Raw genomic sequence first — 27,739 nt, forward strand, 5'->3', positions numbered from 1 at the left:
ACTATGGATGGGAGCTGAACGCATGGGGCTGGGTTGGGATTTGATGCGGGGGGCGGGGGATGAAGACCCACCAGCCTCCAACATGCCTCCCATCCCCAAGCCCCGGACGGGTCCCCTGGATCCCTGGAGCCCCCCTTGACCCATCCCTCGCATCCCAGATGAAGCCACCACAGTGCATGAGGACTTTTATTGGGTCTTGTATTTACAGGGCTGGGGTGGGAGGATCGGTGTGGGGGCAGGGGATGCCCGGTGCCCTGGCTCAGAGGAGGGGATGCTTGCCCTGCTGCTGCTGCTGCCGGTTCGCCAAGTGCATGAGCTTGAGGAGCAGATCCCCGGCCGAGCCATCCAGCACCGTCAGGTTCTTCTCCGCCGCCTCCTGAGCCCCGTCGCTGCCTTCGTCCAGGCAGCTGCCATCCATTGCACAGGTTTCTTCAACAGAAAGCAAGATGTCGTGACGGGACAGGTTAGGACCACGAGTGGTTTATTTTCAGGTAGGGAAGGGGTTGGGGCCAGCACAGCTCGTGCTGCAGCTTTGTCCCTCCTGGACAGGGAGTCGGGGCTGGCTGGGCTTGGGCTGGCACGTCGGGGAGGCTGCGTGTGCCTGGCTGGGAAACACCTCATGGCAGTGTCTTGGGAAGGAGCTCTGAGCCCAAACCTTACCACAGAATCAGGATAGCTTGGGCTGGAAGCCACCTTTAAAGGCCATCTAGTCCACCCCCCTGCCAGGGGCAGGGACATCTGCAACCAGATCAGGTTGCTCAGAGCCCCGTCCAGCCTGGCCTTGGATGTTTCCAGGGATGGGGCATCTGCCACCTCTCTGGGCAGCCTGTGCCAGTGTCTCACCACCCTCATCATAACAAATTTCTTCCTTATATCTACTCTGAATCCAACTATCCCCAAATTATTTCAAAACGGAGACAACACTGCTGCCACTCCGTGCCTCAGTTTCCCCATTGTAAGGTGAGGGCCAACTGGAGGACTGCCCCGTGCCATTGTGATCCCCGTCATGGTTCCAAGACACCCAAAACTCCTCTCTCTGCGCCCCCATCCCCCTCGCCCCAACACCCCCCATTACCGGCAGTGCAGCAGATGCCGGGCGCAGCGCAGCGGCCGCCGGAGCCGCAGGGCTGGCCGCCAGCCTGGCAGGGTGAAGGCAGGTAGTCTTCCTCGGCGCAGCGCTGGGTCTCTGCCGTGCCCAGGTAGCAGCCAAGCTCTGCACCACAGCAGATGCCAGGGCCAAAGCAGTTGCCTCTGTTCCCGGGGCCGCAGGGCATGCACTGGGAGAAGGAGCTGCTTGAGTCCCCCATACACCCTAAAAAGGGGGGGCTACACCCTTCCTGCACCCTCTTGCATTAGAAAAGCTTTCCTCCACCTTTGCCAGCCCTTGGAGGTGTCACGCTGGCATGGTGTGACTAACTCGCCCCTGCCACCAGCAGCGTGGCCTCGTGCTGTGACACTGGCCCCACTCTGGGGGCTCCCCGCTGCCCCCCATGTCCTCCCTGTCCCTGCTCCATGGGCATGTCCTGTCCCCCCTGCTCCCCTCCAGCAGGGATGCTCTGCTGTGTCCAAGCTTGATTCATTGCTTGAGGCAACAACAGCATTTTTGGGGTGCTCATTCCTCTGCCAGCGCCCCACCGTGTGCCCTTGGGCATGTCCCCTAGCCCTCCCCAAAAAACGGGTGCACTGCACTGCCCGAGGGAGCGTACACAGCTGGGTGTTCCAGCAGGTGATGGGAAGCCTCTGCACCCCACGGAGCAGCTATGTCCCCCCAGAAAGCCCCCTCCCATCTCCCCCCAAGCCCCCATGCTGTCCCCTACCTGTCGGAGGGCTGTGTCAGCCAGCGCCCGCTTGCCGCCCCGGGGGCAGTTCTGGATGTAGCAGGCAGAGGACAAGGCGAGGAGGCAGAGGAAGGAGAGGGGCAGCGAAGGCTCTGCCATGGTGGAGGGTGCCCGCAGCTGTGCCACGCGTGCCAGGGGAAGCCGGCCGCCCTGCCGCTCGCTTTGCATCTGGCCCCGTGCTGCGCAAGCTGCTATTTATGCTGCTGTCACCCCTTCCCAGGGGAGGAGGAGGAGGAAGGAGAGGGCTGGGTTGTTTTTTTGTTGTGTGTGTGGGTTGTTTTTTTTTTCCCCAAATCACATCCAAGCAAATCTGTAATTGAGATGATTCAGTGCAGGAGCGCAAGTGGCAGTGCTTAGGGCTGGTGAATCTCACCCCTCTGCCCAGAGCCGGGACTGCTCCAAGGGGCACAGGCCACCCCAGGGAGCTCGTGGGGAGGGATGCAGGTCTGGGGAGGGGGGCTCCTTCAGAAGATGCTGGTTTGGGGAGGGTTGTTGCTTTGGAGGATGCTGTTTTGGGAGGGTTGTTTGTTTGAGAGCGATGTGGATTTTGGGAGGGGTGCTGGTTTCAGGGGGATGCTGGTCTGGGAGCGATGCTGATTTGGGCAGGGATGCTCATTCAGAAGACGCTGGTCTGGGAGCGATGCTGATTTGGGCAGGGATGCTCATTCAGAAGACGCTGGTCTGGGAGCGATGCTGATTTGGGCAGGGATGCTCATTCAGAAGATGCAGCTTCGGGGAGGAATGCCAGCTTGGGAGGGGATGTGGGAGAGGAGTGATGGGGTCAGGGCAGGGGAAGAATTCTGGGCTGCACAAAGCTGCACCTAAACTAAAGGGGCTTAGCTGCAGCGCTGGACCACAGAGCTGTGGGGTGTAGAGCAGGACCCTGCCACAACCCAGGCCCAAAGGGACGGACCATTGCCACCCACGACTCACCCGCCCCTTTTTCTCCACAAAACAAGAAGGCAGAGAAACCATCAGCAATGGGAGAGATGAAAAAGACACCTTTGGGGCTGGCATCAGCCCTCCTGTTGGCAACCAGCAGGTCCCAGCCGTGCCGAGACCCAGCACGTTTGTGTTACCGATGGGCTGTTGGAAACATTGGTATGGGGCAAACGGCAGCAACAAACCCCTCCTGCCCTGCACCATCCAGCCATGAGTATTCATGCTGGTCACAGATCCTCCTTCCAGCAACACCAAGGGTGACCTCAGCAATGTGAAATTAATATGCAGATGGGAATCAGGTGCCTAACAAGCATCCCCCACAGCCCAAATTCTGGGCTTGGCTCATGGTGATGAGGAGGGGCTGTTCTGGGGTGCTGCGGGGGACAGGGTGTGCAATGGGGTGGTTGCTGCCAGCCATGGTCCAGCCCCTGGGGTGGTTTTCTACCCTTCAGCCCACCCTGAACTCATCTTCATCAAAGGTAGGGAACTGAAGCAGAGACCCATAAGAATCAGACTGGGGATCCCTTCAGGTAGCTGGAGCATGGCTTTTCCCCACCCTTGTTAGCATCCCTCATTTTCTCACCCTCAGCATCCCTCATTTTCTCACCCTCGTTAGCATCCCTTTTCTGCCAGATCAGCCACCAGGCCTGGCTCAGTCCCAGTTGGCACGAGGTGGGACGGTGATAGCTGGGGCACTGAAGGGGCTGCTGCTCTGCTTGAGCATCCCAAAGGAACCTGAGCAATCCACCCTGGCAAAATCAAAATGCTTTGAAAAGCAAAGTGAGCACCATGTGAGGTTTTGTAGGCACCAGCAAGGGATGTGGGAGCGGGATGAACCCCAGAGCATCACTTCACCACCCAAGGGAAACTGAGGCATGCAGAGGTAAGGGAAAGCATCTATTTTGGGGTGACGCCTGCAGTGTTGGGGGTCCCAGCCTGCTTCTGTCTCCTGCCCTGTGATTTTGGAGGTGTGTGTCAACCTCAGAGGTGATGGTCCTGGGTTTTGGGGGACTCCTGGGATTTTTGATAGGTAAAATGAGGGTAATTCCCCGCTAAGAGGGATGAAGGTAACCACAGCCCCTGAGCCAGGTCTCCCTGGGACCAAGGGAGCGTTGAGTTCCCAAATTTGCCTTGTGCCCATCACCAGAGATGCTGAATCACCCACGTGGAGCCGCTGTGGGCAGCTTTAATGACCAATATTATTAGCACTGGCCACGTTTCCCCGTCCAAATCCATCCCTTCACAGCGGGAGCTGAAACCCACTTGCGTTGCAGGACCGAGGAGGACGCAAAAGCCCTCGGCTGGGAAAACTTTTCTTTAAAAGAAACCCAAATGTCAGCTCTAAATTGGGTGTTACATGCTCATGCTCCATCTCTTCATTACTGTATCGTAAAATTACATTAGCTAGGAATGATCTGCATTCAAATGACTCTGTGTCTGGAATGATAACGCCAGAATATGAGATTAAAATGTAATTATGCTCTTTAAAGTGAAGGAAGGTTAAATAAAATGTTTTTTCCAAGTTGCAAAGGCTCCGCAGCCACAACACAGAATCACTTACAGGAATCAAAGGGAGGATGAGGTGAGAAGGGGGAAGCAGGGGGAGGCAAAAAAACTGTGTAGAAAACATAAAAAAGGAGGTTTTGGGGATGAAGATATTGGGGTCACCTGGGGTGAGTCATAGGAGAAGTGATCTCAGGATGATGGGCTTTCATGAGGCTGGGCAGATCCAGCTGGGAGCATCCTTGCTGGGCAGTGATGCTCACTGGTACCCGGCCATGGCCGCAGGGTGATGCTGGGGCCCCCAACCCACACCCAGCCCCTAACTGATGTCTTGGGGCTCCTCAAAGTCATGCCCTAGATCTCCTGCTATCAGCCACAGGGGTCCCTTTTCTGCATCCCTGGCACCAGATTTGCTCTGCCACGTCCCTGCTCTTCCCCAGGCTCTTCCCCGGCCCCCAGAGGAGCCCCCTTCATTAGTGCTGATCTCCTTAACGACATGCGAGGCGGGCGAGGCAGGTGCCATGGCATTAATCGGCAGCGTTAGCTGCCTGCTATGTATAACCCACCTCGCCTCGGCTCGCGAAGGAAAGCCCCAAAGGCCTGCCAAGGCATGGGGAGTGGGCAGCACCCTCAAACTCACCCCCCAGCTCTCCTGCTCAGCCAAAATACAGCCCTGGCTCTGCCTAGCCCTCAGCAAAGGGGCTGGGGGCTGCCAGAGAGGCTCAGCCACGAGGCTTTACTGCTTGTGCCCTTCCCAACCTCTTTTCACATCAGGGAATAACTGGGATGATGGGAAATGGGGTGTCCGGCAGTGAACCACAACGCTCCTGTGCTGCTTCACCTGTAAAACACCCTCTGGCTACACCCACAGCTTTAAAGCACCTTCACTACATGGACATGTTGATAATTTTTCCAGTCCTCGTGCCATCACATCCTTGCACATGGTCAGGACAAACCGCAAGTATATCCCCCACCCCCACCCCCGCCCCCTCTGTTAGCAGCAGGAGCTTCGTTACCCTTGAAGCTTCTATTGAGGTTTTTGAGAGCCCCTCTGGAGGCAGGAGAGAGGAGGGAGGTCGTGGTGCCCTGCCATAGCCCACCAAGGTCAAAATTTAATCAGAATAAATTAGAGGACATTGGGTACCGCATTGAAAATGGGAAGATTTTCCCTGCTTTGTGCATTTCCCTGCCTTTGCTGTGGCTGGAGGGGGATGCAGTGGAGAAGAAATTTCTTGAACACATTGCTGATGTGCTGGGGACTCGAAGCAGGTCAGGCTGGCCATGGAGCGCTCCCCTCTCCTGGCTGGGTGAGCTCATGCCCCCAGATGGGCCGTCTGCCTGGCGCTTCACACAGAGCAAGCCTGTCACAAGCGTTTCACCCAGTCGGTGGGCTAATGGCTGGAGGCTGACAGGGAAGGAGCAATCCTGCACCTCCTGGCTGAGCACAGCACCTTCTTTTTTAGTGTCATGGTTAAAGATGCTCCTCTGCCTTGGTGACATGATGGAAAAATAGCTTTGATGCTCGTTTAGAAAAGGAAGCGCAGCCAATGTCAAGATTTGCTGGGGTGCTGCCTTTGCCTCTTGTCCGTCCAAATCCAGCCTGCTGGGATGCAGACGTCACATCAGGAGGTCACTGGCCAGCGAGGGATGGATTTGGCCTCCTAAAAGCAGTTGGAGAAGAACATTAGAGGAAATTGCTAAGGCCTTCAGCCAAAGGCCAACCCCACCTCCTGAAGAGAAGACAGGCTCTGTGCTGAGAAAGGAACTTGCTGGTGGCACCTGCTTGTTCTGCAAAGGAGCTTTAGGGGAACTGCAGTGGTTCCTGGTAGAAGACACCATGGCAAGTCCTGGCTATGTGTCACCCACCACCAAGCCCATCTTCTTGGGGTGCAGAGAGGGTCTCTGCTGCCCACAGGGGTTTCGGTGCTTGTTTGCAAGGGGAGTGATCAGGAGGGCTCACGCCCAGCTGGGGGGACAAGCTCCATCCCTGAGCAATGGGAGGTGGGCACGGAGGGAAATTCATCCCTTCCCCCCCCTGCGTCAGCAAGAGGGGACACATGGGTTGAAACTTGCTGCCAAGAGGTCCTACAGGGTTAAGAAGCTGGGTGGATGGAGGCTCTGAGAAATCTGATATAAGGTGGTAAGCCCTACTCTGAGCAGGGGGGGCCACACGACACCCCCCTGCCATCCCATCCCTTCCAAGCCCTGCTCTGTCAGGCTCCATGCTCACTCCTTGTCCCTCCCTGGAGAGCGAAGGGAACCTCAGGAGATAACTCTCCCTCAGCCCCAGTGAGATGGCTCCCAGCCTGGTTGCTGCCCACCAGCTGGGGCAGGAAAGAAGCTTGGCTCAGCCGGCGAATTTGGGTTTCGTCAGAGGCGACCGAGCTTCGTGAGCGCCGGAGCAGGAGGAGACAGTTGTGTTGGATGGGGAGCTCCGGCGGCAGCAATCGCTCCCCGGAGATGCAGGGCGGAGGAGGTGTGAGAATCACACTGAATCACAGGGGGCTGGTGCGCTGCACACACACCACCTGCACAGAATTCAGAGGGTTTTTGCTGCCTCTGAACTGTGGGATTTTTAGAAATTCTTTTGCCGAACCATTTAAAGATGGGGGACTCCCTGTTTTTGCTACAAATGGGAGATGGATTATACACTCCCACTGAGGCAAAGCCCAGCATCAGTTTGGTGCTGACACCAAGCCGTGTTTGAGCCGTTTGATGAGACTGCGGTTTCACGTGACTAGAAAGCCATGAACATCATGTGTTGCTCTGTAAGTAGGTGCCTTTTAAGAGAATAAAGGTATTATACGCAAAGGTGAGCTGAGTCAGCTGGAGGCTCGTCACCCGAGAAACTGGCACAGAACATCAGTGAGCAGCATCTGCTCCGCAGAGAGAAATTGCCAATTAAGTGGCAACAGCAGGGGGTTACACAGGTGACAAACCCCTCTGCTGTCACAAACTTACCCTCTGCACATCGAGGACACGCTGGAGACAGAATGTATCAGAGTGATTTTCCTCCTTTTTTCTGAACGGCTGTTTGAAGACCAGACCTCCTCAGGTTTAGGTATCTGAGCCTCAGTCCTGTGATGGTCCATGCGGCTGCTGCAATAACCCCTCTAAAACTCATCGGGCTGCACATCCTTTGTGCCAACTTAGCTTTTTCCAGCCCATTTATTCAGTACTCTGCAAAGAGATTCACTCCACAAAATCACCAAGATGCACAATGCGAGCAATTACAAGTCAGAGAGAGAACATGACTTTAAACATAATTTTATTAAGGCTTAAATGTCTATCAGCCAGACAGGAGCTGGTCCAGTCACACGACATAAACAGAGAGTGACATTTGGTGTAATGTGATGGCTTTTCTACAAGAGTTTGTATGAGCAGGATGAGACTGCTGCCAGTTACTCACGTGTTAACCATGGCCTCTCTTTGTGATGCTGGACTCCAGGATGAGTGCGAGGGCACCGCAGGGAGGAGGGGTTGAGGCAGGGAAGGGGAGAAGTCAGGTAGCTTGCATGTTGTCAATCACAAGGACTTCGCCTGGTCCATGACCGAATGGCTGCTCGTCAAATGTGTAAATGGTTTTAACTCACAGGAAAGCTAAACTCACAGTCCAAAAGGCACCTATGCTAAACCACTGAGCCACTGGGATGGTGGTAAGAGGGCGGGTGCGACAGGTGGAAATCAGTTCCGTATAAATACATATTCCTTGCTAAAGAAGCTATGGCTTTTATTATCCTCAGATCGCTTTGCTCTGGCGCGATGCTCTAACCCCCCACCCCCCACTACTCTGTAAGCACAAGAAGACCAAGTCCTCTCTGCCGTTACGGGTGCTCATCTGTCAAGCTCACCAAAGGCCTTCATCCTCCTACAGATCAATACAGACACAGGGAACAGCAGCGGCTCCTTGTCCTCGTCCTCCCGGCAGGCTCCGGCGGCCAAGGGGTCAGAAGTGAACCCTCCTGACATCGTGTGAGGCAGCCGACCTTTTACAATTCCCGCACAGTATTGATGGCAGAGACTTCTGCTTCTCGGCCAAGCACGGGCGACACATGAGGTGGCCACAGGGAAGCTGGTAAACGGGCTCCGTTTTGAAGTAAGAGGAGAAGGTTTTCCCGCAGGAAGCGCATCCCTGGGTCTGGCTGCTCCTGCCGTGCTCTGCAAAGGGGACAGAAATGGCTCAGTCGGGGGGGTGACAAGTCCACGCTGTGCCACCCCTTACGTGCCCAATCCTGCCTCACGAGCCCAGGTCCCCTTTCTGCAGGCATACGGCACAGCTGCAGGTGCTCGTGGCTCAGGACCACAGCCCATTTTCTCTGACCTCAGGAAAGGGAACAGTCTAGCTGCTGGGGCAGGTTGTGCTCAGAAGGGGCTGGATCACATCAGCATTTGCACCATCAGGCTTTTAATTGAGGATGGATGACTGTAAAGGGCTCTTCACTTTTACTGAGACTAAATCAGCCTCCCTTCCGCTTTTCCAGTGCTCGGATTAAGATCACTGATTCCCGAGTGAAATGCTTTAGGTGTCACTTTGCATTCCTGTCACACACTACCTATCAAGGGCTACTCAGTCAACTCTTCAACAACTGCAATTTTAAAGGGACAGGAAAAAGCTTAATAGCTTAATGTCACAGCAAAACAGCAAAACTTATTTAGAGAGACAGGCAGCCACTGGGTGCTGCACAGCCCCAGCCCTTTCTCAGGGTCACTTGGTCCCTCTGAACACTCTTCTCTGCCATGAGCAGGTGGATCCACGCTTAGGGCAGAAGAGCAAGCCAGCAGTTAGGGAACTGGCCCGCAGAGGGATATACGAAGGTTCAGTGCCTCCCTGCACTCCAAAGAAATAATTTTGGGAATGCATACACAGCTGGATTAGCACATCTAGCTAGCAGGTGGGATGAAAACTGCGAGGACTCAACAGCCTGGCTGATATACATTCCAGCCTGGTGGGATTCTGGGCACACACCTGGCTGGTTGGCCCGTGGCATTGCTACCATTACCTGTTCCTGGTAAGGGTCAGCATGCTACATGGTATGTGATATATTTACATCTCTCCAGTTGCATCTCTGCACCACTCACTCCCCACCCACGTAGCAACTCCCCAGCTTGCTCTGTGCAGCTAACAGGCAACATTTAAGCCACGCAGCCAGACTGCAGAGCTCTGGGAACAGCCAAAGCCTTGACGTGGGGCAAGCTCTCAGTCTGCGCTGACCTGCTGCAGGCTGGGCTGAGCGCCGTGTCCCAGCGCAATGCATCCAGGATTGTCCTAGGACGGCGCAGACAAGTGACAGCCATCAACGCGGGCAAATCGTAGGACTCCTGCTGAAGTCTGCTCTGACTGGACACGGACAACACACCCCACTTTCTGGAGGTCAACAAGGTCTAACCTGCCTCACTGGGAGAATAAACCATTAAACTCGCTGAGATGAAAAAGCAGCAGTTAGGGACTGTTAAGTTAAGCTTGCTGGGAGACAATATAGTATTTTATATATATAATATTTTGGGGTCTGAAGATGCACAGAAAGATGCCGAGCAGCAGCACAGATCTCTTTGTTAACACAGTCCCAGTTCCCTTCTCCTCTCTCACTCCCAAAGGTGAAGCAGAGGTGCTTGTTGCTTACCGAGGACTGTGTCCACACTCCATGAACTGCTGCAGCCTCCCTCGCTCTGTGCCTGCTGCTGGCTTTTCATCAGCTTGGCCGTAAATGAGGGCATTGAGCTGAGCGCCGAGTTCAAGGCAGTGTCCAAACTCTCTGACAGTTTTTGTTCATGAGAGACCAGATCTGCAAAGAGAAGCACAAGCTCAAGAAGCGGATGCTGGGAAAAAGAATGCGCAACAGAAATGCTGCTTTGCCTCTAAACCTTTGGGACAACACTCAGGATTTTAGGAGCCCTGCCACTTGTTTTCTTGAGAGGCCTCTTTTCCCTGCCACGGTGCCAGGATGGGGACGTAGTGCTTCATCTGTTTTGGATCCTAAAGATGAAAAGTTCTACAGATTACCATCAGACGTACACGTCATGCCCCAGTGCCAACCAACGCCCATGTGCTGGCTTGTATCTGCAGGTCTGAAAAAGGGCAAAAAGCCAACTAATCCAGAAAGCCGTTTCTCTCTGAAACTGCCTGGGCAGCTCCCTCAGCCTGCTCCAAGGGTCCCAGGCTTGCTCCGTGCAGCTAACTGGGAACGCTGAAGCCACTAGCAAAATCTGGGGGACTAATTTTTTTCTCTTTGTCCCAGTTCTGAGTCAAGGGAGAAAGCCAAAGGCACAGGGCTGGACCCTTCCCTGCAGTGTTTTGTCCTGTGTGATACTGAAGGCATTAATTAAGACTATGCATTAAGAGAATGTTGTCTGCATCACTAATTCTGTTAAACCCATCTCCCAAAGGAAGACTTCTGAATTAGTGCTGCACATTTGCTACAGCAATCAAGGCTGACGAAATACTGAAGCATGAGCTCCTGGGGCCGAGCACTGTGCTTTCATTTATGTACAGGCACAGCCCCCCTGGGAGCTCCAGGACCCCTCTCAGGGCAGTCCCTGCTCCTGTGGGGCTGGGGCACATTCCTAGTGGGAGCTGTCACACGCCTCTGCAATAAAAATCACTAATGATTCCTCCTAAAACACTGAATGAGCTCTAGACTGAGATCAGAGCAGAAATGTGCAGTTTGACTTCTTCCTACTCTTTCTGCTAACACCAAACACCAATTATTTTCAACCCAGTCTTTAAAGAATTTGTTTAAAATCAAATGACCATCTAAGCTTTTTCCTTGAAATATTTTTGGGAAATCTGGGGAGAAAGGTAAAGGGAGTGACAGGTATCAGCAGGCATTAACAGCAGTCAGAAGCCATGGGCCACCTTTTGCCATGTTACAGACCACTACATTAGACGACAACACAAGAAAACGTGACTTACCTGCCTAGAGAGAGCCCTTACATGACCAGAAGATACCCACGCACCGCGTGTTTGTACCGTCCTACTCAGACCAGACTGCTTGCAACAGAAGGCCTCACAGACACGGCTGATCTCTTCAAGCTCATCTAAATATGAGGTTGCTAAAGACGTCTCTTTCCCACCTCCCAGCTTAAGCTTACCTTCCTCCTCCAGTGGGATTATTACCTAAAGCGGTAGCTCAAGTTTAATGATACCAGAGAGAAGATGTAAGTGTTGCTGTACGCAGTAGTTATAGCCACATAACAGTTGTGCGACCAGCAACTCCAATACATTTCAGGAATTCCTGTGCCAACAAGGGAGAAAGCAAACATGGCAAAACAGATGTGGATTTGGGCGAAAGATCTAGCGTGGAGTCAAGAGGAGCAATTGCCTGGGAGCCACGCTCTTCACCACGGGCTGGAAGCTGAGTCATTAGAGAACAAACCACAAAGAGCAAACAGATTTTGGGGAGAGAGGTTTGACTCTCCTTGGTATTTAAAAAACAGATCACCCTTGCTTTCTAAAGATTGTCACCTCCTCACCAGTCCTGCCTGCCCCAGCACCTGAATGCTGCTGGACCTACAAAGGGTATCCTACACACCTGCTCCCAGCACTCAGTGGATCCAAAGGTTTATCTGCGCTGCTACAGTGCTGCCTTGCCTGCCTGGTCAGAAGCTATGGCATGGCTGAGGACTGCGGCGGGTGAAACCACTCGGCTTTTCAGGGAATTTATCTCAGCGTTGCAGGTCTGGGTGGTTTTTCTGCCTCTTGGAGCTCATGCCCAGCAGTGCTGCTACCAGATCGCTGAGAAAAGCAAGGATAAAAGGAAACTAGTGCCCATTTCCTTCCCTGGTAGACACAAGTCACATCCCTTGCCTGACATCTCTACCTGGTTTTCTGCTTTGACTAACTGCAAACTCCTTGCAAGTCTCTCCCAGCCTGTGCTGTCCTCTCCTCCCTGCTCTGAAGGCAGCACTGCCTGCAATTCCCTTACTGCCGTTTGTTCCAAGCCCTTGCGCTGCTGCACTGGCATAGGCCAGAGGCTGTGCAGCGACAGGCTCCCCAGGCTCAGCCCCTGCCCCAGCAAGAGCAGCCCTGCGAGAAGGGAAGGAGCCAGTGTGTCTCCCAGGGACACAATCTGTGCAATGACACCAAGCATGCAGGGAACCAGCTGCACCAAGAGCCCAGGCTGGCAATGCCTGGCCAGGGAAATCTGTGAGCAGGATTAGTGCCCCATTCCTGCTTTCCTCCTCACCTCACTCCTCGTGGTAGGATCCACTCCCCGTGCCATCCCCACTGCACCACTAGACATTTCCTGATGTTGCCTTTTTTCTTGCTGATGCAAGAACATATCGGACAGCTGGGATAATAAATCACCTATAATAAAGAAACTTCAAACCAGCACACTGTGAGAAAAACATTGTCTCCACATGGACAGTGGCTTAAAAGCAAGGAGGAGAAAGGAAATACAAACTAAAAGGGAAACACAGTGACCTGAGGAAACAAGAGGGCTGTGAAGCAGACTGTACGGGCAACACAGCGAGAACGATGGGCCTAGAGATGAGAAGTGAAAGAGGATGGCAACCAACACCATCCAGGGTGGCAGGTTGTGCTGAGGAGAGAGGAGGTGAATCTGATGACAACCTGACTTCCGCGACATCTATCAACTGCAAAATACAACGGCCTTAAAGCTTTCTAGAGGCGGGACAGGAATCTGTACTGGAGCCTCCCGACTTGAACACTGCCCTGGGTTCTGAAGACACTCAAGAACAGGAGTGACTTAGGGAGCCACAATACCTGTCGAACAGTCCATTTGGATCAAATGTGAGTCATTGTCAGTTTTCATTTTTTTAGCACTGTTCTCTGAGGTAGACGTGACAAGTAAGTTTGTAGAAGAAAAATAAGGTGGCTGCACAGAGCTCTGATCCATACAGTCCATTTTCCTCTTCAGAGAAGACATTGTTACGGAAGAAGGTACAAGCATTTCCGAGGCATGCGCCCTCCCGAGCAGGTTGGTGCCAGGGATGCTGTGCTGTAAGAGGAAGTGGTCTATCCTGGCCTTGAGGGTAGGGTGAGGTAGGGGCTGCGAGTGCTGGCTGAAGGCCACCCCAGTGAAAGGATCGCTGGGTACCCTGCCCCAAGACGCCTCACTCCGGTTGCACTTTTCCAACGTGGTCTGGTCGATCACCTTCCCTGAGGGCAGGAGCATGGGGAAAGTCATGATCTCCAGAGTGATGGGGTCCAGGAATTCTTCAGGGATGTCTTGGACAACGTCCACCAGCTTGCGGAGGGTCTGCTGCTCGCTGTCGTTGGCACTGAAGGGCACGCAGTCGCTCTCCATAGGCGTCCAAAGTTCTGGCTTGAGGCTGCCAACATCCTGAGCAAAGAACTGGGAGGCCACTTGAAAGACACCCTCGATCACCTCCTGCGGGCATGATTTGGCAGGCTGTCCCCACACCTCCAGCCTCTTAATGCAAGGCAGGCCACCTCCGGCCACGTGGGTGATGCAGATTTTTAAGTGCGACACGTTGCTCAGCGAGGTGGGCCCTTTGTTCCAGAGGTCTTGAGATGCAGAGCCAGGGTAGGAGAAGACATTTTCCATCTGATGGAAGGGAGGCCTTGGCTTGAAGCCTCTGTGGCCAAATGTCACTTTGCTTTGATTTTTTAAGACAGCTTTGCCCACCAGTGTGAAAGTGTCTTTGTCCGACACAGGCTGACCGGCCAGACCTGAGAACTGACCCTCAGGGCTCTGCCAAGAGGTTTTATTGCATGAGGTAGAGGTGTAAACTTCGAGCCCGGAGAAGGTTTGGTATCCCCCGGATGAGATGTCAATATTAACCCTGCAGATCTCAATATTGAAGGGAAAAGAGATCGTGACATGGACTGGAGGTTTGATAAAGTATTCGCTGCGGAAACCACGATTTCTCCTGGCAAGGTCTTCAGAGATCAGATTCTCCACTTCGTAACCATCAGCAGAAATCTGTGTTTCAGGAGAAAACCAGATTTAATTTGAAGTAAGAAAATAAAAGGAAACTACTTTCACAAGCACTTACGTAGATTCTCAAGATGACATCAGCTAGGGACCAAGGTTATGGTTTCACATGCAGCTGAGACAACACAAGAGATCCCAGCTGCTGCGGCAAAGCAGACCCATGCCCACCCTCCTGCAGCCATGCAACCCCATCTGCTTTCCTCTGCACCCTCTGCTACCTGGCCAGCCATTTGCAGAGCTGATTTAACTGCTAGAAGAGTGGAAAATTACAGATGGTTTGTGGTTTTGGCTGGGTCAGTGAATTAAAACAAGTGGGAGAGTGTGGCTGGGAGCACGGCACGTGTGCATGGGGGAGACGGGAGCCTCCTCTCTTTCCACGGTGGTGAAACATTATGTCAGCTTATCCTGCTACGTGGAAACGTACTCTGCATCACAGTTACAGGATCTCTTAAGGCCAGCTAGCTGACTGCCTTCTCCTGCTCTGGGATCAACGCTACCTATCTCTCAGGGAGATCCATCTAACCAGGTTGGGTTCCACCCCATGTCTCCCAGAACATGCAATCCCACCCTCCGCTCTGCTCCTGGGCAGACCGGCTCTACCCATTCCCTTTCCTGGAAGCCCTGGGGCCTAAAAAGTCTGCAGCACTTGCTAAATGAACAAATAACAGCAAGAAATAGCTATTTATTCCACCTGCTTAATACGGTCACCCTACAACAACTTCCCAGCAAAGCCCAGCAGCATGGCTGGGTCTCTCCACACACCACCTGGATGGACGGTCACACCTGCACTGCAGTTTTTACAGCCCAATACTGACAAACCCAAGGTGGTCTTGGATTTTGGGGTGTGAGTTGGTGAGGAGACTTACAATTACACAAATGGCTTTGAATTAAAACCGAGTTAAGTTCCTAAGAGATTCTGACAATGCCGAGTGAAAATATTAAGTACTTGTAAAGTAAGTTCAACAAACATTGTCAAGAGCTGTGCATTGTACTGCACAAAGGGCAAGCCGTAATGCTGCAGGTAAAAAGGTATCTTAAGTCAAAGCCCACATACCTGTAAGCACATAACACTGTCTTGTTATGAGATCCTGCAAAATTAGAGCTTTTCCCCTCCAACAATCAGCGTGTGCCACATCAGAGCAGTCACACAAGGTTGTACAGTGTTCTAACACTACCTGGCAGACACTGACCAAAACATACACAGGACAAATAAAATTTTGAAGAGTAACTTCTGGGAAATCTCTGAATGCTGACTTTTCAAAGTACTGAGCCCTCAGCTCTACTTTATCTTCATGTGAGCTGCAGGTCCCAAGCACCCAGACACGGGTTCTCTTAGTGCTTACACATCAATGACTCTCTCAAGATGGAAGCACAAAAGGGGAATTTGGGAACCAGGAGCAGAGATTCCAAACATCAGTTCACAAAACCACCTTACTGGGAATGACAGGAGACTGGTGAGCTTGGAAGAGAAAGCTGTGAGCAAACCCACCCAAATCACAACCCTCCTACATCACCAGGAAATGGTTTTAATTGACAAAAATGCTCTCAGCTTTGCAGATTAAAAAGCTGACGCTTTACCTGCATCCATCTGCAGTGCTTCTGCGGCCAGAGGACAGACACAGCCTCCCACATCAAAATCCCTCTCTGAACCAGCCAGACCACACAAAACGACGGGAATTTGCTGTTAGTTGCCTCTGTTTTGTTTTCTCAGGAAAGCCTGGCATGGCCAGCCAAAACCAGTCTTCCAGAAACACTGCTAATTATCACAGATGAGCAGCACACAAGCCTTCCCAGCCCTAACTAGTCCAGCATGCCACTTCCAACTAACCCTTCCATCCCTCCAGCTCCCTAAAACCTCACACATCATTATTTTACCTTGTTGCAGTGGATTCTTGGCTTGAACTGTGGGAGACAGACGTTTATTACCATCTTGGCAGTTGGAGAGAGGTCACTTTCTGAGCATCAGATTCAGCTTGTCAAAAAAAAAAAGGCAAAATAAAGTGAACATCAGTGAACAGTGAAAGGACCTCCTGTTTCACAGACTGTATCAATTACAAGCTCCGTAGTTCCTAAAATGCAACTCAGATCCGAGTCCAGGAGGTAAAGCCAATAAAAAACCAAAAGACTGTGGTGGAGAGACAGGCTGGAGAGAAAAAAACATGTTAACATTAATTAGTGAACCCCTGGAGAAACATCAAAGAGAAAACGGCTATTTTAACTAAAAATGTCTTACCTATGGATAGGCTAGCAAATCGATTAGGAAGTTTATCAAAGATGCAAGAGGTTTTGCAGGTACAGTGAAGCAACAATAACACACGAGGTTGTCAAAGGAATCGCTGTGAGCTCTCAGCAGCTGCAGGCAGACCTGGAGGGCACCGGGCTGCTCTGTGACCCACCAGAGCACTCAGCACTGTGGCCCCTCACCACCACAAGGCGGAAAAAGCTGATGTCCACTCCCCCCGTGTGGCCTTGAAGTGCCTGCGTTGTCTCCGTACCCAGTTCCCCCTGCATGCCATGTCTATATGCTGCCTTCAACAGTTTAAGGCAGGACCTGCCTGCGCTCTTGGACAACACCCAACACAAGAGGCTCGGACAAGGCATCTCGGGACAAAAGTAACACCAGTCAGCATTAACACACCGCTGCTGCAAAGACAAGCAAGATGTTGCTTGAGGGCTTCGGGAGCCTCAGATGTAAGTGAAGATTAAACACAAATATTATCAATTGGTATTTAATAGCTCTGAGGGAGCAGAGGGCATTTAATAGCTCTGAGGGAGATTATCTGTGTTCCGAACACTGACCCAGTGTTCTTCTTCCAACAATGTTCATTAATGAAACCCGAGCGAACACACCTTTTTCTCCACTGAAAAAAATGTGACTCATAAATTGGTTATATCAGATCCTTTTTAACAATGAAATTATCTGCAAAGTAAATGTCTTAACCTTACGTTAACCTTCGTTTTAATGTGTCACTGCCATGAGCAATCTTGCAAATCAGGAACCCACTGCTTTCTTCAAGAACAAGAAGCCCTTTAATCATTCTCAACTGAAGTTGTTCGTTCAGCCAAAATGAAATTAGCCTTCTGGGGGCACATCGGTCCAGCCAGTGAAATGCAGAGCGCTAACGAGCTCACTCTGCCTGCTAAGCATACGGGTGCAGTCTGCCTGCGATTGAGCACAACAGTCTGAAATAAGAAGTGTGGTATCCGAAGTACAAATCCCACGTATAAAAATCAACACAAAAGAAGCCGAGCCTGCAGAGAGCAGAGCCCGAAGGTGACAACGCAGATGCTGGATCGAAGCAGTTGTGAAGCCAAGAAGAACTGCAGCAGGCCAGACCAGCATGCCTTCTAACCCAGTATTTCACCTGACAGCCATCAGCAGCAATTCCTGCTCCTCACAGGAAACACAGGAACACGGCAAGCACGAACCCACACTCTACTTTCTTGGCTTTCTGAGCCTGAGAGGCTTCCAGTACAGGGCTGCCAGTGAGGAATTGTTCAAATAGGCTTTTAAACCGGTTTGACTTTTGGCACCCACATCTTGTGGGAGTAAGATTGCCAGTTTAACTACAGGCTGTGTGACAGAACTACTCTTTTTGGTTCATTTTGAACCTGTTGCCTGGTAAATTAGCTTGGCCCTCAGCACTGGTATTACAAAACCCCCAAAATCAACTCTCTTTGCTCCCTTTCTTGGAATGACTCAGGATTTGCCCTCTATATTATTCCTTCTCACATTTCTTTCCCAGGGTGAAAATTTCTCCATTCCAACCTGACCAGACTGGTGCATTTGCATTTAGCGAGTCTTGGTGAGATGTTCCCTGAACGACAGTGAGCCATGAGAGGCACCTTCACCTCTGCATCACTGCAAACTCATCACTTTAAGAACTCGCTTCTCGTGAGCCGCTGCCTACTGAGATCCTGCCTACAGCAGATGCCAAATACTCCCATGGACGTGCAGTTGTGCAACCCTCTCTGTCCTAGTGCTGTCTCACGCTAGGCAAACCACGGATGGGTGCAAGCCACTTCTCAGGACTTGCGTCTTCTTCCAAGCCTAAGACACTTACTGAGGCTGTGTTCTACATCTTCATCCTTTTCTACCATACTTTTAACAATCTGTGGCAATTACCTCTGGTTACTTACAAATGATTTATTCTCTCGCTAAACTTGCTGTCTTTCAATTCAGTTGCTCCTTGTTTTGCAGCATGAGGAGCTATGTATGTATATATAGGTATATTTTATAGGATTTTCTCCTACCTGTTTGTGACCCTGACAGCTTTTAACAACTCAGGCTAATTTTTCCAGGTTCAACACCTCAATAAGAAAATGCATTATTCTGCATGTCCAAGTCACTGCTCTCCCTTCTTCTGAAAAGTTCTGCCACACTCTTGCTTCACAGCAAAAGCTGGTCACCGAGTTGGCTTTCATCCGTAGCCGTGTTTTTTTCACTCTTCCCATGAAAACACAACTCAGAAGACAGACAGCAGGGGTGAAGGGACAGATTAACTCAGAAACTGGAATGAGATTAGGACTAAGATTCTACGCAAAGAAGGAAAGTGAGCAGTGGCTGGACACACTGTAATAGGAAAGTAAAGGGGCTAGCTGAGGCCAGAGAATCAGGCTGGGTACAAGAATCAGCAGGGGTGGGCAAAAGCAGGTGAGAGGAACAGATCAGGAGTGACCGGAATCAGATGGGGACAGTGAGCCCAAGACCCCTCTTGCAAGGAGCCTGGGCTGAAGCAAGAGCTGGGGAAATGCAGACAGCAAAAATCTCTGCAAAAAAGCATAGGATGGGACAGCAGATGTAGTTTCCCCACGGCTACTGCCACCATTATGCCCCAGACTTGTGTGGATGTCCCCTCTGCTAACAACAACTCACATGGCTGTGGGACGAAGGTGGTTCTGAATTTACGAACACTTCAAAAATATAACACCCAGGGAACTGCATTACTAAAGTCATTACTTGCCAAAACAAAAGGCTCAAAGATCACAAAGGACTCAAAGACTATGAAGTGCCATCACGCTGTCACACAAGTGTCCATCTCATGCCTTCCCTAAGGTGAATGACCATCTTTTGACTGAGGCAAAATGCAGACTGAAGGACTGTACTCTGTATTTTTCTACGCCAGCAAGATCCTCTGTCGTCTCAAACAAGTCACTTAAAACCAGCTTTCTGGAGCTAGTCACCAAGGGCCTTCCTGGTGTCCTGCATACAACTAGGGAGCTGCAGCAGTAAGGAGCACACCCAGTGGACGCTGAACTAAGGTGTTCCATAACACCGAGTATTTGAGGGAGAGGGAAAAGAACAGCCCAGACATTTTAAACCAGGCAACCAAAATGAGCTAATATACAGTATCTGTCCCGGGACAGCAACCTGCTTACTGCCACCAGTCTTCCCCATCCTCCACCTCAGCATGCCTTGAAATGGAGCACTGCAAAATAGCCAGAACAGCTTGGCTGCAGTGGGAATGCGCGTTTCACCTGCTGCTCCATGTGAAATAATCCCTTCAGCTCTGATCAGAAGCAGAGTCTGCCCTGCGCAGCTCAGGAAATGTCCCTCCTCTTGGAAAGAGCCACCACGTGAAAGCTCAGGAAGAAGCCAGCAACTCTGTCTTCAGAATGGCATACAGAACTCAGACACTGGGCCACATCCTGAGTAAGAAAAGAACAGTGTGAGCCATGTGATAGCGGGTAAAACCAGCAGCCTCCAGAAGAGATGCTCCACGCAGCTAGAGGCTGCACTCCAGTTTGCACAGACTCATTGTCACTCAGGCAGGGGTATCGCCTCCAAGTGGATTTGTTAGCCCCATGTGGCAGCAGACATTATCAACAGGGTGCAAAGCCTCTCTGTCAGACATTGCTGAGAGCTGAGCACGAAATGAACATCTCGGGGTCAGAGCGCCCCAGCCCTCAGCCCCAGCTTTCATCTCGCCACACAGCGTTCACACTCTGTCCTGCTCAGCCACAGCCCCTGAAGGATAAACTCTGACTGCTGCCTACCAGCCCCAGCCTGCTGGTGATGGAAACAGGAAGGAAACATGTACGTGTGTTCCTGGCACCCAGGTCAGCTTCATGACTAAAAATCATCCCAATTCCACCCCAAATACCACTGTTCTGCTCTCACAGTGACCAAATCCATCCCCTTTCATTTAGGGTGGAAAAAAATAGTAACCACGGAGAAAAATTAATAGGACAGTAGTTTTTATTTGCCACGGAAGCATTTGAGGATCTATGTACAACAGGAGAGTGTGGGACATACAACTATCAGCAGAGCAGAGCTGACTAACACAGCAAGGCAGCCTGAGCAAACAAAGCACCTGCCAAACACTTAATCAACACTGAAAGAGCATTTTAACCACTAATCAGAAAGAAAGATGCATCTGTGAGGCTGTGTCAGCCTCTGAGCAAGCACCACACCAGACTAGCCAGCCCTGCTAAGCAGCGCTGGGTCAAACACTTTGTAATGGAGGTAGCTCAGTTTCTCCAAACGTGTGCGTCTGAGCAGAGGAAACCATTCCCAGAAGGGAAGCTCAACCACCACGTACCCCAGCTGCCGCAGCTGCCGCCGTTTCATGCGGTGCAGTCCCAAGAGCCGCTTGGAGCTGTAGCAGTAGTGGTTTCGGTTGGACACCTGAATAGCCAGTTTCACCCCCCGAGACTGCCGATTTGGTGTAAGAGATGGGGTGGCTTCAAGACAGTGCCCCAGTTTAGGCTCAACTTGCAATCCAACACCTGCAATAAGAGCTCCCCCTGAAAGCACAGCATGATCCCCTGTGCACAGTGTTCGTGCTTCTTCCCCTCTCCCCTGACCATGAGTTCTACAATCATTTTCCACTTCTATGGGGGACTGGCTATTAGAGGTCCCTTTTATAAGCTGAGTCATTAAGTCATCTGTTAGACTAACTCCGATGTCTTTCAGTTTCTTATCTGCAAGAGGGTCTTCTAAGTTGAAAGGGATGGGATGTCCATCCATGTCCATATGAACCTCCAGGTCACTCGATCTCGTGTGAGGCAGAATCATGTGGCTCTTCACATACTTGGGGCCACCTAACATGCTCTTGAGAAGAGACACGGCTTCCACAATTTCAGGTCTGACGTAGATTTCCTGCTCTGCAAAATTCAAAACCATCTCAGTAATCTCTCGACAAAGCTGAGGTGGAAGGCGGTTGCCTTGGTAGCTTGGGCACTCGATTTCGACACTCTTACCAAGTGTGAACAGGTCCTTTTTGAGCTCATATTTACTACCTCTCGTTTTCTGGACAAACTGATCCCTGAAAGCATAATCTATCAGCTCCTCTGGGAAGCGTTTGACAAATGCCAGGCCAAGCAAACCAGTAAGGAGATGCTCCGGAAACTTCACAAATTCATGGAGTTTTCTATTCATCTGCTCTATCAGGCTGGAGTAAAACTCTTCCTCATTTGGAGGTTCATAGTCCAGGCATCCAAAGGACCACAAGAACTTGGCAGCATCTTTGCTTCGGCAGTAAGTCACCTTAGAAGGCAAAGACATGGCTGCAGCAGCCATAATGCCTTCGTCAAAGTAGTGTAGGGATGAACAGGTAAGAGTGATGTGCATGATGCCCTGGATGTTTGTGTTAGGGATCCGAGCGGGAATAACCTTCCCAAGTTCCTTCAAGAGGGGTAGGTGATCCATGCGAGTGTAGCGGAGTATTTTAAGCACGTTCACCAAAGCATAAGTGCTCATGTCTTCTATCTGTAGGGAGACTCTGTCTGCAATTTTTCTCATGACGTGGTCAGAGATACCACTGAGGGACTTGAAGAGCCCTAAGCAGATGGCACCCAGCTCCTCCAAGGTGAAGGAGTCCAAGTACTTCAAAATCATGCTCTCCATCTTCTGCATCAAATCCACGGGTGACCTCCGGCCTTCACCTACGATATAAACAAGCTGAACAAACTGGGGCAAAGTGAGTTCTTTCCAGTGCATGTTGGCATAGCTGAACAAAATGCTCAGGTAGGAAGGCACACTACGCTCCAGACAGCGCCAGCAATCAGCCACCAGCAGCAGCTGGTCCAGGTTCATGTCCCACACCCGCCGGCAGAATTCATTCTCGCACGCGTTCAGCAGAGGGTGGGTGGGTGGAACAGCCAAACGAACGCAAGCCTTCAAAATATCAATGAGATCTGAAGTACTGAACAACCTGATGTTTTTCACAGCATGGCGACACAGTGTATTAAACCTGGGTTCAGACAGCAACGCTGCGTGCTGTTCCACTGGCAAACGACTCAGCTTGTGAAAATAATCTGTGCTGGTTCCTGGGCTCTGGCTGCCCTGGCATACAGCCACACTGTGTAAAATCGAGTCACCTTCTTCTAAAGGAAGGGCCTCTACTGGCTCAGACTTGTCGTAGCTGAGAGATCTGTACTCGGGCCTCCCCTTCTGAAATACGCGAGGGTCCTCCTTGGAGCTGTGCATCTCTGATCTTTCCTTTTCTGCTTCCTCCGTGGGTTGTGCTGCAGAGAGACACGCTGAGATGGTCTGCTCTAAGTGCGGCTTGGACTTGGCCTTCGGCAGGGCACTGCTGGTGGGTGGCAAAGCTTGAGAAGAGGCGGTACCGAGCGCATGCTGAGCCTGTGCGGTGCCAGGGCTGGTGAAAGCGTCACCGAGAGACTGGCCACTGTTCCTAACAGCGTGCTGCTGGGAGGCAGCTCTGCTTCTGGCATAGGCAGATGGGTTATAGAATACTCTGTAGTCCAGTGGATTCAGCAGCTGGATTGTAGCCACAGATTCGGTTGTGGTGTTGGCTGATTCTGGGTTCTCTTCCTTTTTCTGCTTACTTTTGCTGCTTCCGCTCTCAGCCTTGCACTTGGCTGTAGTTGAAAATGTAGTCACCCTGCTCAGTCTTGGAAATCTTCGGCATATTAGCACTGTAGCCATGGATCACAATTTACTGGGGTCAGAATTGCTTCCAGGTACTGAAAAAAGGGCAGACGAAGAATGAGTGGCTTCCACCTAACACGAAGCACTTTTTAATCTATCCTTTACGCTACTGAAAGCGAGGCGATGTCGGTGCTTCCCCTAGGCAGGGCAACTGTTTCCCTGCAAAGCTGGAAGGCAGCCACTATCGAACATCACCTCACGCAAAGGCAGTTCAAAACAAGCACCCAGGTGACCTGACATACCCGAAGCTGGGGTACACGGCAGTTGGGTATTCCCTGCTACTCAGCAGCCATAAGTAACCAGCAAAGACTATGGGAGTTAAAGAAAAGAAAGTAATCTCTTTTTCATTTTCAAAAGACCCAAACTGCTTTTCTTTCATTCTAAACAATGAAAACATATTTTTGCAGTAGAACTGCAACTTCAAAGAGACTTTACATAATCAGTGCATTCTGCTACTTCAGCCACCATAGTCTGAAATACCAACCACCACCCGAGAAGTTGCCACAAAATATCCAGGGTGTTGCAGTGCTCTCTGCACCTGGAGACAGTATGTGGGGGCTGTGAGCAAAGTCTCCGCAAAACCAGTCCAAGGAGTAAAAGCTGGCCTGTAACCTGCAGATAGAGATTATAGCGGGAAGAAGAAACATGGCCCTTCTAGGTGGGGCCTAAGTGGGGGAAGATCACGGAAGAAGTAACACAAATCATTACAAGATGTTACATCCTGAGTTGCGAACCAGACGGAACAGAGCTTTAGGCTTCAGACTTGGGAGCGTTTCCCATAGTTTTAGGGTACAGAAGTCTTAAAAATGCCAGGTGCCTTCCTAACTCCTGCCTAAACCAGCTACAGCACAGAGACTGAGGATGAGAAATTTGTCAGGAGTTAAGCTGTGTGCTGCCAGCCTGCATAAGCTGCCAAACGATCCTGTTTACGATGATTCAGATGCTGATTAAAAAAGAAAAAGCACCAAGTCAGCGCTCTGTGTAACACACCCTTATCCCACCACATGTGGTCAACCCCAAAGATACGTTAGACCAGGCGTTCTCTACTTCTTTAAAATTCCTTGTGCTCTCACTACCACAGGGTGCCAAGCAATCAGGAAAGCCAAAGCCTGGCAGAGATGCTGTGACTGCAATACGCATTAGCCTCTGTGCTCCCCACATGGGGGAAATAAATCCTTTGCGGGCATCCCTCTGAGCTCTGCTTATACGTGCAGCTTCTCGATTAGGGCTACAGCAAGATGTTGAACCAGTGCAGGCAAACTCCGTTTTGCAGCAGCAAAATGGATACCTTGGGGGAAGAAAAGGTGGGGTGAGAGCTGTGTGTCTGGGGTATCTGAGCAGGAAAAGGCTGCAGTGGGATCACATGCAGCTCTGGCTGAACAGAAACTGGGTATTTGGGTTTTTTGGAGTACAAGAATCCCCACGTCTCCCCTGACCCATTAGATGATCTTATTCCTGCACCACAATGATGAAGCATCAGCTCCTCTCAAGGAAGGGTGAGATGGGAAGGGAGGGAGGATGGGGAGAGGCAAAGTGATGCCCTTTGCTCCCTCTTGGTGTCAGCTGTGGGTGCTGCCTGTTGTGGGGATGGCTCCCCGCAGCAGCCTCGGCTGTCTCTTGCACACCCTGAATTCTCCCACAGCAGCAAAAGCAGTCACAGGAGCAGACAGGCAGGCAAGACATCTCTGATCTGGCACAGGCACAAGCAACCTGCTGCTCTCTGCAGGCTGTTTTCCTCCCAGGTAGCTGTACCTCTGTCTTGCTGCAGCTCAGCTTCTGTCTGAGGACAGGACCTCAGCACAGAGTTAGCACAGGAGCACTCCCGATCTGCTCTAGTGCAAAGTCAAGTGGCTCAATTCCTCCCTCTGGGATCAACTGAGTCAACTTGCGCTGAGGCAGCCAAGGAGATCTCACATCCTCTGCTCCATAGGCAGAGCTTGGGGGCAGCAACCACCAGCTGGCAGGTGAGGAAGAAGCTGCTGGAGCAGTAACCCTCTCAGCCGCCCTGGCAGGAGAGGTGAAAAAAGCAACCTGGGTGGAGAACAAGAGGCTCGTGGCGGGGGGGAAAGAGGGAAGACAAGCTGAAATTAAAATTTCTGGATACAGCCACACAAGGAGGAAGGTATAAGAAAGAGGCCAATGCATTTCTAAGGTGACTAGTAAATGGCTGGTAAATATTGTGAGACACTCAATAGTCGCTAAGCTTGCTGGACACCGTATTTGGATCTCAAAGCACACCATGAGGCAGCCTGCTGGTGCAGACCAGGCTCTGCTCCACAGACCCCAGGCACTGCTGACTCTTACAGCTGTGCTAGTGCCTGCCAGCCAGGCAGCTGCAAGGCTGTGGCTGTCCCCTTCCAGCATGAGAAATCAAATCGTGACAGGCAGGAGAGACTCTACCCCTTCCTGACTGTCTTGTAAGCTGGGGAAAGGAAAAGCCCCCTCAGAACCTGGACAGTAAAACCCAAGAGCTCTGATGCTGTGGCACAGGCCAGACCCTGCAAAGCCGGAAGCAGCAGCAAAAAGGAGCCAGATTTCAAAGCTTGCCTGCTTAGCACAAAGAATGAAAATACCATTTCTGGCTCTACTGGCTGTGATGTCCAGCCTGAACTGGCCACATGTGACGGATGCCATTTTTGTGGCTGGAGACAGGCAGCTGTGAAGTGGGCAAGGCTCAGGTCTGCACCATGGCAGGGGGATGGAGACCCCATCCCCTCTGACATCGTCTCCTCTCCTGGCACCTCACAGTGCTTGTCCTGGAGGACACTCAGAGAGGCTGGTTCAAGCTGCAAAACTGATCCCAGACAAGTGGAGGTTTATCTAACCCAGGCTTTCTGGCAGACCTTGTCTGACTTGTATTTTGCATGTCTTCTATCTATTTTTGTATTACTGAGAGACAGGCCATTTCTTGAAAACAATTTCTATTTGCTGCTGAAAGGTGATACTACCTAAGAAATTCAGCACTCTGCTGTTACCAGAAACACCCTACTCGGTGACAACAGCCTAATTTCAAAGACAGAGAATCAAAGTCACAGCATTTGCACACCAGAGGCTCTGAAGGTGCGTGCTGCTAAGAATACCACCTATGTAGTTTAGTGTTAAGCCATGACACATTTGGGAAGCTATTTAGTAAAGAGAATATGGCTCTCCTCCTTGGCTCCAAATTCAGCAAAAGAGAAGATCCCGTGCAGGGGAGCAAGGTCTGCATGGGTTTAGGTACTTAAGCATCTCTGAAAGAAACATGCTGGGTCCAAGTGGCCTTTTGCCCATGGCTGTCACCCACCCGTAGCCTAAATCTTTGTGATCTTTGAAGTTTCTACAGCATTTCTCTCCCAACTCAACCTACACCTCTCCTCAATGTTCCTCTCTTCCTGTTACCCTGAATAATCAGCCTCCTTCCTCCTCCCACTGTGCTTCTCTTGTTCAAACACAGCCAAACTCCTTCCCACCTCCAGGCAAATCTCTCCAGAAATTTCACTTCCAGTGACTCCAAAAAGCCAGTCAGAAAGCGAGCTTTGGAGCTGGGCCCTGCAGGCTGCAAATACACTTTGTGGAGGTCCTCTGGGATGAAAACATCTTTGTGTATGTGTCTGCGTGTCACACTTAGAGCTGAGCTCTCGGCCAAGAGCGCAACTGCACAGCTGAGCGTTAGCTGAACACCAGGGAAAACAACATTCCTGGAGGGATGCCACCCGCCTTGGAGTATCAGCCCCGTGAAGGGGGATATAGATGCACCCTGAAATGCTGTCTGTGCCTCTGAAACACTCAAAGGGGCTTTCAGCGGCACTAGAAAACCCTCACAGGACCCATGCTAGGAGACCACCCACCACTGCAGCACACTGCCCCAGCCCGTGCTTCCCCCTGCCCAGCACCACTGGCAGTGAAGCTGGGGGTTACACGGCTCGTTTTGGCCAAGAGCCTACAGTTAACCGCCGTGCCTGGGCTGAAGAGACAAAAAAAAAAAAAAAATCACAGCAAAAGCATTTTCCCCCAGCGGATCACGCCGTCAGAGTGCCAAACCGCCACGTTTTTTGTTGGTGCTTTTGTTTTTCGCCCTCCCTTTCACGTCCCCGGCGGCACCTCTACCACCGTGGGGGCAGAGCGGCCGCCAGGCGCGGCCCCCGCTGCAAACCCGAGTCCCGCTACTTACCCACACGGCCGTCCCTACATAAATATACATATAAAATACATGTACAGCCCGGCCCCCGGGCCGTGCAGCCCCCGCAGCTGCCCCCGGGCCGTGGGGGCTGGGCGCATGCGCGTGTGCCGCCCGCCGCGGCCCGCCGCTGAGGGGACGGCAGGGGGCAGGGGGAGAAGGGGACGGGGCGGCCCGCGCTGCCCGCTCGCACTCACCGGGGCCCGGCGCTCGCCGCCGGCTCTGGCCCTGCCGCCCGCCAGCCCCTCCGCCCGGTCGCCCCCGTTGCCTCCCACCGCTTCCGGCCACCTGATGGTGACACACTTCCGGCCGGACGGAAGCCGAGGGGGGTGCCGGGGGTGGGTGTGAACGGCGGGAGCGGAGCGAACGGGCGGCAGGTGGCGCCCGAGGCGCGCCGCGCGGCCCCACGTGATGCGGCAGGGGCAGTCATGTGACTCGGTGGGGCGGGCCCGGGGCGGGGTGGTGGCGCTTTGGCTGCTCGGTC

General features: G+C 51.9%; 3 protein-coding genes across 6 annotated transcripts; all 3 read right to left on the reverse strand.

Annotated features, from left to right (window-relative positions):
- Positions 1-136: 136 nt before the first annotated feature.
- Positions 137-5,242, reverse strand: LOC119148103 (vasotocin-neurophysin VT). The gene is made up of 3 exons (XM_037387769.1): positions 1,818-5,242; positions 1,076-1,277; positions 137-429 (listed from the first exon to the last, which is right to left on the reverse strand). Exons 1-3 carry the CDS (start codon positions 2,004-2,006, stop codon positions 260-262), a joined length of 561 nt encoding a protein of 186 aa, XP_037243666.1. The 5' UTR covers positions 2,007-5,242; the 3' UTR covers positions 137-259.
- A 2,292-nt stretch (positions 5,243-7,534) lies between these two features.
- On the reverse strand, positions 7,535-16,178 carry UBOX5 (U-box domain containing 5). Of its 2 annotated transcripts, none has more exons than XM_037387811.1 (4): positions 16,079-16,178; positions 13,009-14,191; positions 9,905-10,066; positions 7,535-8,441 (listed from the first exon to the last, which is right to left on the reverse strand). In XM_037387811.1, exons 1-4 carry the CDS (start codon positions 16,130-16,132, stop codon positions 8,230-8,232), a joined length of 1,611 nt encoding a protein of 536 aa, XP_037243708.1. In that variant the 5' UTR covers positions 16,133-16,178; the 3' UTR covers positions 7,535-8,229. The 2 variants fall into 2 exon arrangements, with proteins under 2 accessions (XP_037243708.1, XP_037243719.1); XM_037387822.1 differs by lacking the exon at positions 7,535-8,441 and adding an exon at positions 8,455-9,678.
- On the reverse strand, positions 16,079-27,518 carry FASTKD5 (FAST kinase domains 5). Of its 3 annotated transcripts, none has more exons than XM_037387802.1 (3): positions 27,453-27,518; positions 20,746-23,134; positions 16,079-16,175 (listed from the first exon to the last, which is right to left on the reverse strand). In XM_037387802.1, the coding sequence occupies exons 2-3, from the start codon at positions 23,094-23,096 to the stop codon at positions 16,172-16,174; spliced, it is 2,355 nt and encodes a 784-aa protein (XP_037243699.1). In that variant the 5' UTR covers positions 23,097-23,134; positions 27,453-27,518; the 3' UTR covers positions 16,079-16,171. The 3 variants fall into 3 exon arrangements, with proteins under 3 accessions (XP_037243699.1, XP_037243690.1, XP_037243681.1); XM_037387793.1 differs by lacking the exon at positions 16,079-16,175 and adding an exon at positions 19,774-19,852; XM_037387784.1 differs by lacking the exon at positions 16,079-16,175 and having other exon boundaries at positions 20,385-23,134.
- Between the last annotated feature and the right edge of the window lie 221 nt (positions 27,519-27,739).

The sequence above is a fragment of the Falco rusticolus genome, chromosome 1 (assembly GCF_015220075.1).
Source record: "Falco rusticolus isolate bFalRus1 chromosome 1, bFalRus1.pri, whole genome shotgun sequence".
NCBI lineage: Eukaryota > Metazoa > Chordata > Aves > Falconiformes > Falconidae > Falco > Falco rusticolus.

Coding starts and splice junctions, on each gene's coding strand:
- LOC119148103 (XM_037387769.1), bottom strand. CDS start 2,006: ATGCAAAGCGAGCGGCAGGGCGGCCGGCTTCCCCTGGCACGCGTGGCA. Junction 1,278..1,817: donor CTGACACAGCCCTCCGACAG/GTAGGGGACAGC, acceptor TCCTTCTCCCAG/TGCATGCCCTGCGGCCCCGG. Junction 430..1,075: donor CGGCATCTGCTGCACTGCCG/GTAATGGGGGGT, acceptor TTTCTGTTGAAG/AAACCTGTGCAATGGATGGC.
- UBOX5 (XM_037387811.1), bottom strand. CDS start 16,132: ATGGTAATAAACGTCTGTCTCCCACAGTTCAAGCCAAGAATCCACTGC. Junction 14,192..16,078: donor CAAGAATCCACTGCAACAAG/GTAAAATAATGA, acceptor CCTGAAACACAG/ATTTCTGCTGATGGTTACGA. Junction 8,442..9,904: donor GAGTGTGGACACAGTCCTCG/GTAAGCAACAAG, acceptor TCCCCTTTGCAG/AGCACGGCAGGAGCAGCCAG.
- FASTKD5 (XM_037387784.1), bottom strand. CDS start 23,096: ATGGCTACAGTGCTAATATGCCGAAGATTTCCAAGACTGAGCAGGGTG.